This window comes from Mchenga conophoros, linkage group LG20 (assembly GCF_057382185.1).
Source record: "Mchenga conophoros isolate Kocher_MC1m ecotype Shallow Benthic linkage group LG20, M_conophoros_male_GT1.1, whole genome shotgun sequence".
NCBI classification, from domain to species: Eukaryota; Metazoa; Chordata; class Actinopteri; order Cichliformes; family Cichlidae; genus Mchenga; species Mchenga conophoros.
In genome coordinates, this window is record NC_140545.1 from 3666938 (window position 1) to 3680945 (window position 14008).

The 14008-nt window shown below is 40.7% G+C and overlaps 2 protein-coding genes across 3 annotated transcripts; one reads left to right on the top strand and one right to left on the bottom strand.

Moving 5' to 3' along the window:
- Nucleotides 1–43: 43 nt before the first annotated feature.
- On the bottom strand, nucleotides 44–2644 carry cfap276 (cilia and flagella associated protein 276). 2 transcript variants are annotated; one of them, XM_085259372.1, is made up of 5 exons: nucleotides 2526–2644; nucleotides 720–833; nucleotides 521–636; nucleotides 346–442; nucleotides 44–168 (listed from the first exon to the last, which is right to left on the bottom strand). In XM_085259372.1, exons 1-5 carry the CDS (start codon nucleotides 2562–2564, stop codon nucleotides 115–117), a joined length of 420 nt encoding a protein of 139 aa, XP_085115498.1. In that variant the 5' UTR covers nucleotides 2565–2644; the 3' UTR covers nucleotides 44–114. The 2 variants fall into 2 exon arrangements, with proteins under 2 accessions (XP_085115498.1, XP_085115497.1); XM_085259371.1 differs by lacking the exon at nucleotides 2526–2644 and adding an exon at nucleotides 2217–2464.
- Nucleotides 2339–13820, top strand: elapor1 (endosome-lysosome associated apoptosis and autophagy regulator 1). Its single transcript, XM_085259370.1, has 22 exons — nucleotides 2339–2677; nucleotides 4205–4325; nucleotides 4444–4624; nucleotides 4748–4895; nucleotides 4983–5063; nucleotides 5159–5264; nucleotides 5356–5505; nucleotides 5679–5767; nucleotides 5929–6106; nucleotides 6332–6460; nucleotides 7051–7141; nucleotides 7236–7341; nucleotides 7437–7568; nucleotides 8893–9156; nucleotides 10024–10200; nucleotides 10287–10437; nucleotides 10825–10918; nucleotides 11089–11190; nucleotides 11379–11505; nucleotides 12031–12209; nucleotides 12333–12498; nucleotides 12582–13820. The coding sequence occupies exons 1-22, from the start codon at nucleotides 2591–2593 to the stop codon at nucleotides 12711–12713; spliced, it is 2991 nt and encodes a 996-aa protein (XP_085115496.1). The 5' UTR covers nucleotides 2339–2590; the 3' UTR covers nucleotides 12714–13820.
- The last annotated feature ends 188 nt before the right edge of the window (nucleotides 13821–14008 follow it).

Consider the following 14008-nt stretch of genomic DNA (forward strand, 5'->3'; position numbering starts at 1 on the left):
GTCTTTAATGCTCACTTTAATGAAAAACACAAACAGAATAAAGAAGCATTGAAAGAACTCGTTTATTTTCAGGGCCGAGGTCAGCAGTTGTTAGAGATGTTAGCTCTTGAAGCTTCATGCGGCGCTGAAGTTCTTGTGCTTTGTAGAGCAGCCCCTGTCTGAAGACGCCTGTGAAGCAAAGATAAGTGCATTGTGTTTGTATTTGGACACACCTGACTCCAGACAAAGACACACTCCTCCCAGGGTCAGTGGATTAGGGTTGGAGTTGCAGTTTTAGAAGTATTAGGTTTCTCTGAGCTGATGAAACATTTGCAGTTCATTGTGATTGATTTAACCAAGCTTTACCTGTGTGTCAGCTGATGCGAATAGAGCGCCTAGCTGTTTGTCGACCCACACTGTGATTCCACTTTCTGCTTCCTCCATCTCTAAGTTTGCCTCTTTCCTGTAAAAGTACATACAAATAATCTTAACACAGTTGAACTACCTGATGCACCACTGCCAAAACATCACAAACACCCGCCTGTGGTCTTCAGAGACAGTCTCCTTCTGGTACAAAATCTGGTTCTTGCTCCAGAAGCAGTTCTTGTGGTGATCGTAGACCGCGTTTAGCTGAAGGTCGAGGCTGTCGTTTGGAGTCTGTGGTTGAGTACAGATCAGTCGTTCAAAGTAGAGATACTTCAGCCTTTCTGTGGTTTCATAAGTGAATGCTGACGACATACCTGTGTACAGTTCAAAATACTCCGCTGGGTGCTGGACACAGTGGCTGTGTCGTGGAGGCGACTCCAAGGTTCCTCAGTCTGGGCGATGTGAGTTGGTTTATTGTATGTTTTTTTCTGCAGGATAAGAAATAAGACTAATTCCAAATTTCCAAAGAAACAATATGCATAGATTCCAAATTTCAAACTTATTTACATTTTTAAGCATAGAACGACATCCACGTAGAATGAAATCTTACAAATGGTTTTTATAATTCTTATTTGTTTAAGTTAATTTTTTTAATAACTTCATTAGATAACAATAACTAAGTGCACTAGGTAACATGCTTTGAAATGTTTTACCGTGTATTTTTAAATACTGCATACCTAGATTTAATTTACTTCATTTATCAGTTACCTACATATCAAGTGACATTATAAGGATTAGGTACCCGTGTCCAAATCTACTTTTCAGTCCTTAATTATTTATCACACTGTTAAGCAGTGGTTATACATAATTTCAGCAGGGGAATACTAGGACTGTGTGAGTCACTCCGTGCCACCGTGTTCCCCAGTAAGTTAAAAAAAAAAAACCATGTCATTAATATTTTAAAATGACAATAAAAGTAACAAAGGAGCCAAATAATCTGCTCCAATCCAGACAACAAGATATTTATTTGCTCCTCTGGCTCTGTACTTCTGTTCATTTCAGTTTTAAAAAAAAAAAAAGATAAATAGATACTACAATTCTGATGTTGAAATTAAATATTTTATGTTAGTACTAAAAAATCTATGTGTGAGATGTAAACAGAGATTTGATGAGTAAATGTGACCTTCTCATGAAAACAATTAGGTCCAAAAGAAAACACTAGTTGTAGCATCCCAGTTTTTCAAAACAGACCAAAAAGCTTTGTGGAACAGAGTCCTTTAGACTAAGAAAATAGGAAACTTACAGGTGTCAGAACACTGGAAGTAAAGAACAAAAATATAATGTGTTAGAATATTTATGTATACATTTATACTTATATTTATAAGGCCCAGATGGTATTCTTATTAAAAAGTAAGACCTTGTAATACAGCCTGCAACTAAGGGTGTAATTCCCCCAGTGTAAAGTAAAATTTCAGTATAGTTTTTGTGAAATCAAAAACATCATGTACACTTAATAATATGTAATTACTTTCTTTCTTCTTTTTACACCATATTTATCATGCAAAATTTGGAAATATCGTTAGTTTCTCGGCTAAAATACTCGGTACTTACTCACTTCTTAAAATTACTCACAGTATAACTTGTTACTTCTTTCCAAAAAAAAAAAAGTGTTGCCCTTTTACAAGTAAATTACACCCTAATTTCATAAAAAACAAAACAAAAAACAAAGCAAAACATAGTACACTCTTAATAATAAAGTGCTACTAGTGTAAAAAGTATATTTTGGTATAACTTGTTGAACACAAAGCATCAATAACGCCTCCCGGAGGTTTCTTTAGGAGATAAAGTTATAGTAATTAAAGCTAACGCACCTGCTGCGGCCTGTAGCCGCAGAGAGTGAGGTCGTTTTCTACCCTCGGAGAGGGGAAAGGATCCCGGTTTGACATATTTAGATCTACAAACACTGGTCCAGATTACTTTGTTTGATTTTTTCTTTTTGCGGCCTTTAAACGACTCTAGCTAAAGCAAGACGTTTACAACCCGGTTTCTCAGCAACAGCAAACTTCCGGTTAAACCTTTCACAGGAAAACGGTGATCGTTAAAAGGTAACTCGGACTCAGAGTAAAAACACCAAGCCAATCACATCCCAGAGTGTGAGAGGGAAGCCGCGCCTCCAGCACCTGAGGGCGCAGGTCAGACCTCTTCTCCTTCGTCTCCATCACTTCAGCACCGACAGCAGGTGACCATGCAGCCCGGCCTGACACACCTGAGCCACTGCCTGCTGTGGCTGCTTTTTCTGCAAACCTCCGCGGATCTGCCCATGTGCAAAGAGGTGAGGCGATTCATATTATTTATTTATTCGTTTTTGTGATTTCAGTCATTTCTAAATCACCAAGGGATTTATTTCATGCGTGTGCTGCGACAAACCAGCTGTATTTATAATTCACTCTAGTTCTGGGGGTGCAGACAGATGCTGGTACATGTGCTGTGTGCTTCAGACTTTCAAATATATGAAAGGTTGAAAGGTTGGTCTAGAAAACACACATATGTTTGATGTAACACATGTTCAAGTGAAATGCTGAATCACTCTTTAAACTAAAAGCAAACACTAAAATGAGCACAAACAGCAGTTTGTTTGAGCAGTTTGTGAGATTGAACATATGTTTCCCCTTCAAGTGTTTAAAGTACTCCTACACTTGTTTTACTAGAGGTCCCACATACTACACAGCCTGCTCGCTCTCTTACAGCCTCCATATCTGTGGTCAGTTTGCATAACAGGAGTAGCTTGAGATAATACTCAAACCACTCCTTTTGATCAGCACACTTTGCACCATATGGACCTCTAGGCTTTTATTTCAGTTTCAGAAAGCAGTCCTGCTAGGTGCTCCTTTCCCCTCTGTGACTCTTGTTTTCAGCCCAGTTTATTTCACCATGTGGCACAGCGGTCATAATGTCCCGTTGCCCTGGTTTCCCTGTGTTTGTTTAAAGAGGGCAATTAAGCTACAGCACATCTCCAGTTCGATGCATTTTTACATCAAATCCTCCCACCCAGGACCTGCATTCACTTGATACCCTAGCACAGCTAATGTTGCAGCTCTAATTCAAAAACACAAGGATGGAGGAGTGCAGCTGCTGCTGTGTTTCTGTTAACTATTAATCCCATGAAGCTGTGTGGGTGTAGATTGGCGTGGCAGATGACCTTCCTTGGAATATCACATCCTTTTATTGACCAGTGACCAAATCTCCAGTTTACGCTCTGTGCCTGCTGTGTGTTCATGCCTTGTTTCAGTGAGGTTAACTTAAATGTTTTGTCTCCTCCCAATTTACCTCATTATGGGTGGGACTGTGTTTGTCATTCGACTGAGAGCTTTTGTTGTCTTCAAAGTTCTTCGAGAACACTTAAATTAAATGTTTACAAAGGGACCGGTCGAATCAGCATCTCTCCTCTCAGCTGAGTAAACCCTTAAGGCTGCAGAGAAGCAGCAGTATCCTTGATAAACGTGATTAAAATAACAGTTGAGACGGGCTCCTGGGCAAATATTAGCCTCCGCTTTTATTTGTAAAAGAGGCTGTCCTGGTTTGGCGAAAAGATTCCTGAAGTATAAGGCAACCTGGAATTCTTGTTTTTTTTAAAACAAGGGTGCAACAATGAGTTTAGTGTTCCTGTGTGTGAGGAATTTACATGCTGAACATGTGAGGAATCAAAATGGGCAGATAAACTGCAAAATAATCCTTATTTACATTTGCATTTTTTTTTTAAATTTACAGTTATTATTCCCACTTCCGGCTGTGCAAGTTATCCATTGTGTGCTTTTATGTCCAACTGTGTGAAACTCACACCTGTGTTTCATCCCTGCAGTCAGATTATCACTTTGAGTACACAGAGTGTGACGTCCTCGGGTCGAGATGGAGAGTTGCAGTTCCCAACAAAGCCGACATATGCACGGGCCTCCCAGATCCTGTCAAAGGGACTCAGTGCAGTAAGCAGTAACCTACTTTTATTTCAGGCATTTTCTCCAAGTCTTCAATCTGCACAACAGATACGCTCACTGTCAGGTGCACATCTCCATTCTCAGCATGTGCTTTGTCTCCTTTAAGCGTTCTCTTGTAATGAGGGGGAGTATCTTGATATGCAGTCACAGCAGTGTCAGAAATGTGCTGCGGGCACCTACTCTCTGGGCACCAGCGTGGCCTTTGACGAGTGGGACAGCCTGCCGACTGGTTTTGTCACTCACGGCGTGATAACGAATGAGGGGAATGACCAAACGGATTGCTCCAAGTTAGTATTCACAGTACCAAGCCCCCTCCCTCCTCCTGTCAAGATTTATCTGATTGATTGAGGCCCTCTGTATCAATTTTCAAAACCTTTTTAAACTGTTGCTGCTTGCTGATGTTTTTGCAGCTCAACCTGGACACCAAAGGGTGACTACATAGCCTCAAACACAGATGAATGCACTGCGACGCTGTCCTACGCCGTGAACCTGAAACAGCCTGGAAGTCTGTCCTTTGAATATTTCTATCCTGACACCAGCATCTACTTTGAGTTCTTTGTAAGGATTGTAAATGACTGCTGCTTCAGCTGACACAGATCACCTTTCGGTGTGAGTATTTGGTGAAATGTTCTCGTCTTCCTGCAGGTTCAGAATGACCAGTGTCAGTCGACAGACTCTAACAGCCGGTGGATGCGGATCTCAGAGAGCAGCTGGAGCAAATACACGGTTTGTCCAGGAAGCAGTTTTAGCACTTCAGTGCACTCAAGGCCAGCCCTGGGGAATTTTTGAATAAATGAATGCCCCACTCTGTCTCTGTACAGGTCGAACTAAATAAGGGCAACAATGTGTTGTACTGGCGAACTATAGCATACTCCCTGCAGGGCAGTGCTGTCAAACCTGTGCTGCTGAGAAACATTCAGATATCAGGTAAGATAGGAGTGCAGCAGGCCTAAACTTTTCCCTTTTCCCACCAACACGTTGTTTCTGTTAATGATTAACTTTTTTTGGTTTTCTCCAGGGGTGGCCTACACATCAGAGTGTTTCCACTGTAAACCCGGCACCCACAGTGCAAACCCAGGGTCCGCACGTTGTACCCCCTGCCCCGCTGATACCTACTCCAATAAAGGTGCCACTACTTGCCATGAATGCGAGGAAGATAAATACGCAGGTATGCCCGTTTGCTTATCTCTGTCCAGGTGGAGTAAAGCGTTCTTACAGACTTACAACTGCTACGTTCCACACACATGCAAATGCAGCAGTTACTGCTTAGTGGTCAAGTTAATCTTTTCTCTGGACTTAAATGTGTGCTGTGCGTTTTTCCTCATCCAAAAACATTTCCAGTCGTCGGTTCAGCGAGCTGCAAACCGAGACCTGCATGTACAAGCAGTGACTACTTCTACACCCACACCCCCTGTGACTCTGAGGGAAAGGTAATGATACGTGGAAGTAGAGCTCCTGCTGGCTCAGTGGAGGTTTTTCTTTAAAAATCGCACTGGTGTAAATGTTAGGCTTCATTTAACATAAATGATCTGATTGAGCTGTAACGCTGCCACTGCTGCCTCTTCTTTTTGTGTATTGGTGTGTGTCTCAGACTCAGCTCATGTACAAATGGATCGAGCCTAAGATCTGCAGTGAGACTGTCGAAGGAGCACTGAAGCTTCCCGCGTCAGGGGAGAAGCAAACCTGTCCGCCATGCAACCCGGGTTTCTTTGTCTCCAACTCCTCCACCTGTGAGCCCTGTCCCAGCGGATCCTTCTCTAATGGCACAGGTTAGAGCCACTCCGCTCCTTTTTACTGTGTTTTACTGATGTCGGCCTTATAGTTTTATTTTGGCCTTGATCGTGTGATATTAAAAAAATAAGGCAATCATGTTAATAGTTAGTTACATTTTTAGACAGCATGAGAGGAAATGTCATAAGATTTAAGGTGGTATGTCTAATATTGTTGACACTAATGACCTAATATCCTGATGTGATTTTCCACTGATTGCTCAGTTTGCACCGAGTGCCCTGCTGGCACAGAACCGGTGGTGGGCTTTGAGTACAAATGGTGGAACACGATGCCAGCCAACATGAAGAGCACCGTCTACAATCAAGTGTTCAGTGACTCTAACCGGCGTACTGGTGAGAACCTTAATATTAGAGAATGAGGTGTAGGTGGCATGGTGGTGCATTGGTTAACACAGCAAGAATGGGGTTTGAATCCAGTCTGAGGCCTTTCTGTGTAGAGTGCGCATGTTGTCCTCCTGTCTGCATTGGCTTAGTTCAGTATTCTGGTTTCCTCCTGTAGTCTAAAGATGTGTGAATAGTTGTCTGTTTCTGTGATTTAACCCTGTGACAAATGGCTGACCTTTTCATGATGTACTGATGATCTCTTACTATGGGTGAATAGACATAATCATTAACTTGTGGTGAAGAACTTCTCAAAGTAGAAAGATAGCAAAGCGATTAAACAGCCTGAGGCACAGATAATAATTTGCTAGTTTGCAAACTTTCCAAGGCCAAGAATTAAACCTGCACATCAGCTTCAGAAGCGTATGTAATGGTTGAAGTGAATTGTGTAATAGATCCTTAGTTGTAAGTAGGTTAGAGGAATTCATTTAAAAATTAAACTAGTTTGCTTTGGTTTCAAAAATTATCCACAGTATGTTTGCATGTGTACGTTGCTGTTGGGATAAAATGTATCTTACAGCTTTTATCTTTTGTAATGGCAGCGTGGGAGGTGGCTGGAGAGTATATCTACACCACCCCCGGGGACCAGGACACAGACTATTTAATGCTCACGCTCAGTGTCCCTGGATACAGGTGAAGTCAAACAAGAACTAAACATAAAAGTTTCTCTTCAAATTTGAGCTTGAGTTGTTAAAGACGTCTAATAAAACGCCGCTGGTTTTCACAGGTTGCCTCAGTCCATGGTCAAAGACGCTGAGAGGAGTGAGCTATCTCGCATCACCTTCGTCTTTGAGACCATTTGTACAGCTGACTGTAAACTTTACTTCCTGGCGGTGAGGATGGTGTCCCAACATTTTTGTAGCATGACTCCTTCAGGATGTATAATGTGCACATGAATAAATGAATGAATGTGCTTTTGTTTCTGTAGGGATACAATCAGTGGAACAATGATGTGGTGGAGCGTTGGAATGGCAGAAACCACAAGCAGTCATACTCCTACTTGATCCAGAGCAACAGCACCGTCAGCTTCACCTGGACGTTTAAGCGAACAGATGGCACGGTGAGATACAGACACGCATCCCACCTACTCAGGTTGATTTATTTCCTTCTTAGCAAATTCATATTTCAGCTTCAAAAGTAAATTTTTTCCAGACTCCCTATTTAGACCAGGGGTGTCAAACTCATTTTATATTGAGATCCACACAGTGGGTAATTTCATATTAAGTTGGGTGGACCAGTGAAACTACAGCACTGCCTTGGGCATATGCTTTAAAAAATAAATGACTAAAGTACTCTTTGCACTGTAGTTAAAAACAGAAATTTACTGTTAATTTACAGAGAATGTGCTTTTTAATACAGGAAAAAATCTGGACCCACTGTTTTTAAAAATAAAACGAAATAAAATAAAAAAGGGTAGAAACAGGAACTTCACTGTTATGGTTTATTTCTTACTCACCTGTTTACATGTTTTATGCTCGGCTCTGAGAGATTTCTTTGTCAGTAAACTGTACTTCTGTAAAACTGACCTAAATACAGAGAAACTTAAAAAATTATTTTTTCTTTTTTAATATTCTAACACCATCCAGTGGGCCGCATTGGACTCTTTGGCGGGGCCATTTCTGGTCCCCGGGCTGTATGTTTGACAGTCATTATTATCTTCAGTCATCCATCTCTCCCTCAGTCAACTGGACTTTTTAAGTTATTCCTTTTAATGTGGAGTAAATGAATAAATAAAATCAGAATACAATAAAGTCACTAATGCACTTCATGGTTATCAGTTCAATTATTCACATTTAGATGAATAAAATAAGAGCATCATATTAATGTATAATTAAGATGTTGGAGTTTTTACGGTCTTCTGTTTGGGGAATGCTTCAGAACTGGATCGTACTTAATTATCTTCTTTTATTCCTCCTCTTCTACTACTACTGCTTCCTCTACTCCCCATCTTTCTTCTTCTCAACCTCTCGCTCGCACCCCTTGCACGCACACCAAACCTTCAGCCATAAAAACAACGTGTCAGCTTTTAAAAGTGCAGCAATATTCAAGGTTTAAATTTACCTGCAGAGAGATTTGACAGGAGGGCAAGAACACAAAGCAATAAATACTGCAAATAATATGTTTGCAACTGTCTGTCCATGTTTTTAATCCTAACTGGAATTTGCTGTGACCACCTGCTGCAGTGTCATGTTGGTTGTGGTTGATTTGTTGAGAACTTTGTACCGAGTCTCTAGATGGCAGTCTGGAGCTGTGCGTTCACTTCAGTCTAAATGACCTTTGTTCTCTCTGTTCCTTCTCTCCGTTTTATACTGACTATAAAATAGAGCTAAATGATAAACTGCATTCCTGTTAAGCAGGGCACATTTGTATTTCTATTCCCTCAGGAGAGGAACTACAGCGCAGATGTTGCAAAGATCTACTCCATCGTCATCACCAACGCCATCGGAGGCGTGGCCACGAAGTGTCGCCGCTGTGCTCTGACGTCTGTTAAGGCCGGGTCTGCCTGTGTTCTCTGCCCACCGGGACACTACATGGTCAACGGGACAGGAGCGTGTCAGAAGTGCCCGCCAAACACCTTCATTAGGACTGATCAGCCAGTTGGGGAAGCTGCTTGTATTCGGTGTGGGCCAAACACAACGACAAACAAGGTGTAGAAAAAAACTCTTTCCGAAAGCAGCACATGAATGTGTCCAGGTGCACATTTTACATTTTTTAGTATTCCTTTTTTTTGTGGAATTGCAGCGTGCAGAGGGATTTAAAACCATTACAGAGAAAAACGTAATGTAATTTGGGGCATGAATGAGGAAAGAAACTATAAAACAGGCTGTCTTTTCTTTTTTCCATTTCTTTTGGTATATCTCACAATAAAACTACACAAATTAATCCCACATGCTCAAACAAATCAATCACTTTACTGTCTGAAATCCACAAGACCCAAAACATTGACATCTTTTATTGTGGAAAGTGATTTTTCTGTTTATTCTGTGATTTCATGTCTGTTGAGCTTCTGTAAACTATCCAAGACGCTCTTTATTCACTACCATTAAAGAAAATTAGTTTATTGTTAATTTGTAAATATGTAAAGAATTTCACTCAAGAAAACAAATCCTCAAAAGACAGTGATTCCTTAACTCTTTAAAGCCCGAACCATTAAATAATTGCTTGAAAATTCTACTTTTTTAAAATGAAATTAAATGTTCATTTGCATATATGAATTTTAATTTGTATAATATTTGCTAGATCTGGCATTTTTTGGGAAATTATTCCTTAAAAAATGTTTTGTGCAAATTTATTTCGATTTTTCAAAGGGAAAAAAATCACACTGATGATACAGAAGGGTCAGAAACAGAAAAACGAAGTATTAAATGTGAAATACTTGGCTCTAAAGTAGCAAAGGAAATCATATGTCTCTGCCATATACATGCCAGCTATAATAGTTGGCTTTCCCACAGACAGAACGTGAGGTGTTTCTCTCAGTGTATGATGTGTGCTGACACGCTCACCTCGTCCTTCAGGCCTATACAGCTTGTCTCAGTGACTGCATACTGGATTTGCGCACAAGCAAAGGAGCACTGCTGCACTACGATTTCTCTCCTTTGGCCAACGTCACCAGCGTCCATAGCAGCCCCCGCTTCACCAGCAAAGGCCTGCGGTACTTCCATCGCTTTAATCTGGGCCTGTGTGGGACAGAGGTGAGAAGGCAACCGTCCAAGTGACGTTTCTTTTTTGCAGAACTGCGTTTGACGTGCATTTTAACCTTGCTGTGTTTCTCTCACAGGGCCGAATGCCAGCTTCCTGTGTGGATAACGTAACAGAGAGTGGGAGAGAGGTCAAAGGTTATGTCTGTCAGTCCACTGTGGTTCCCTCTGACATCAGGAGTCAGAGCCTTGTGTCCTCACAGCCTTTCCTTATTGGTGACTCACTCATTGGTATGAACTGAATGAATAGGTTTTTGGTTTTTGCTGTAAATACAATGAGACACTTGCAGGAGTTTGTTAATCATTTATTGAAAAGTGTGTTCAGATAATAATTAAGCTGGCTGTGAGGATTTGCATTTCTCCTGCTCCTCAGTGTTCAAGGTCATTGGTGCTCCAGAAAAGCAATTTCTGGACATTTGCTTTCAGGATTAGCACAGGTCTTTTTTAAAATTAATTAATAAATTAATAACCCTAAGGATGCTACTAGAAGTGTTTCAGCTACTATTTTTGAACAGTGGAGTGTTTACTCTGCTGGAGTGTAGGGCCATAATTGTATCAAATATACTTTACTTTGTATATCTAATATATCATAATGGCACATGTATTCCAATTCCAAAGGTGTAACCACTGAGACGACACTTGGTAACATCTCTTCTCCACAGTGGATGTTCGCTGCAGCATTGGGCCTGCCAGATGTTCTATTCTATTACAAGTAAGTGAGCTCACAGCTATTCATTCATTTTGTTGATCCATGTAGATGGTTCAGTAGTAAATATTCATTAAAAAAAAGAAGCTTTGATCATCTTTTAGAAATTAAAATGTAACAGAGAATCAAGAGCACTTTAAAATTTCTCACTTGGCGTGTGCTTTTGATGTTTCCAGGTCCAGTGACGCAACTCAGTCTTGTCAACAAGGCCGGTCAGCTACAGTCAGGATGAGATGCGATCCCACAGTGACCGCTAAAAATCGCATCATGCTGCCAAGGTGCTGTAAACAAAAACCGAGCTCGACCTTCGACCTGTCTAGAGTCGACTAGCGACTGCTTTGTTGACAAACAGCAGCCGTTTTTTTTGCACTAATAGTTGTCACATTCAGAGCTGCAGACAGAGTGACTCCCCTTAGATCGTTTTTAAAGCCTCTGACCGTCTGTCTTACTTTCTTTTCCTCCACAGTAACTGTTCAGAGGGGACATGCGATGGTTGCACTTTCCACTTTCTGTGGCAGAGCCAGCATGCGTGTCCACTCTGCACTAAAAACCACTACAGAGAAATCGTCAGTGCTTGCATCCAGGGAATACAGGTAATGCTCCATACCCGCAGACATACTGCCAAAAATCCTCCTCTGCGTCAGATCCATCATCACATCTTTCCACATTTCATGTTGTTTTATGGAAAGATATAATTAGAAAAAAATATTTTTTGTTGCATTGGATTACAGAAAAAATATTTAGACAATGATTAAGATAAGAGATAAAGTGCACTTTTCCTTGTGATTTAAAGTGAAGCACAAGCATCTTTTATGGAGATTAAATGTCAGTTCAGCATAATGTGAATTACAATTTCCAGCAGGTAAGATGAGAAGACTGATAGCACTCAGTTTAAGCTCACTCTTCCAGTGTGTCCAGTTAGCATACTGCTTACCATATCTCAAGCTCATTCATCAAAAGTCTAGTTTTCACTAAATGCTAATCTCCTGCTGCCTGTAGCTAACTGAACAATATGAGCCTGATAGCACTCTGCTTATCAGATCTCTCCACCAGAAAGCATAATTCTCAAGACAGACGAGGGAGGAAAGTTGGACTAAATGCTCGCATGTGTGTTTCAGAGAACCACCTATGTGTGGCAGCAGCCTGTGCAGTGTTACGGAGGACAGCCGCTGCCTGCACAAAAAGTCAGCGCTTGCGTGACTCTGGATTTCTGGCTCAAGTTTGGTGTTTCCACTGGAGCCGTTGCTGCTGTGTTGCTCATCAGTCTCATCTGTTATTTTTGGAAAAAGACACGCAAGTGAGACTATCACACTCTATACTTCCTGTAGTGTTTATAGAACAGCTGGCACATCCAAACCGTTAAATACATCAAAGACAAAACAGAGAACAAGGTGCTGTTCCTGTTGTCTCCCATCTGCAGGCTGCAGTATAAATACTCCAGGCTGATGATGACCTCTGGGGGTAGGGAGTGCGAGCTGCCCACCGCAGACAGCTGTGCAATAATGGAGGGAGAGGATGCAGAGGACGACCTCATGGACCTCACCAAGAAATCCTTTTTCACCAAAATTAAGTCTTTCTCACGCGAGGTCAGTAACCCCCTCATTCCCGTTCACATTGAGCTACTTGAGCTGACTTACCTTGCTTCATGTTGCCATCAATATGTTTCCAGAGAACATCTGACGGATTCGACTCGGTTCCCCTTAAGTCATCATCTTCACGCCAGCGACTAGTAGAGGAAGACTCTGATGATGAAATTGAGCAGATCACTCTACCAAGGCACAGAGGAAGTGTTCAGATGTAGACGTTTTAGCTACAGAGCGGCTTTTTCTGTCAGAAAAAGTTAGACTGTTGATGGATGTTAGTTAATAAGATATTTGCATTACTGAAGAGAATGTAAAGACATACTTTTGAGGATGTCTTGAAAGTTTTTAGAACTAGACAGAGACCGAAATATTTGTTATTGGTCCGAAAATGTAAAGACTGAGAATTTGTTCGTAATTATCACCCCCCCCCCCCCCCCCCATCTCACAAAAAATGTATATCTCAATCTGACTGAGAAATTGGTCCATACTTTCAGTACAGCTACTGTTAGACTACTGTAATGCTCTATTTGTTGGATTGTCCAAATTATCAGTAGAACAACTTCACCTTACACATAGATGGAAATTTGAACATATTAATCCATTTCAATGGCTCTCAGTTCAACACAGAGTCACCTTTAAAATCCTTCTATCAGTTTATGAAGCACTTGCTCAATGTCTACAACCCGATTAGCTGTCTCAGACCATCAGGGGGAGATTTTTTCCCAGAATTAGATCCAAGCTTTCATTTCTTGTGGTCCTATTCTGTGGAACAAGCTGCCTACTGATGTCTTTTACAATTATTTCAACATTCACCAAGAGACTCAATATCTTTTTATTTCTTCCAAGTTTACACCTGGTAACTGTGTGTGTGTTATTTTAGTTCTTTGCAAAGTTTGTTTTGTTGTTTTTAATACCTTAAGGCATAGTAGACCTTTTATGTTAAGCGTATTGAGTTTACATGTAATGAAATGTTCTACATAAATAAAATGGTCATTGCTATATTTTTATGTAGTGTTGTTTCTCAGTTGAAATACAATATTAGCATCCGTTTGGGGGATATAGTGTATTTTTAAAGCCCAGGGTGTTTTCATGACGTTGTAGGATCCAAATTTATTTAGAACCTGTGTACACGTGACCGTGTATATCTTTTCTCCTCTTTTATACTTGGTTTTTTTTTTTGACATCTTGTTCAGTTGTAAATTTATATCTGTTGAGTGAGTTATATTTGCCAAAGTTTAACATTTTCTGCTGTCTAACAACATACGATTATGCTTTACTGTAAAGTAAATGCATTTTCTACATTAAAAGTCTCTCACCAGGACGTGACCTCTGATGCTGCCTTCAGGTACTTTTTTAAAGCTCACTTCACAAATAAAAAAAAATAAAAATAAAGTGGTTGTTGGTTTAAGGACGATAATTATCGTGTACATTTTGAGTCAAGCGGATAAATATGGGTTTTTAGTGAATTTATTGTAAAGTAAACATGCTACAGGAAAAAAAACACAGTTAACTC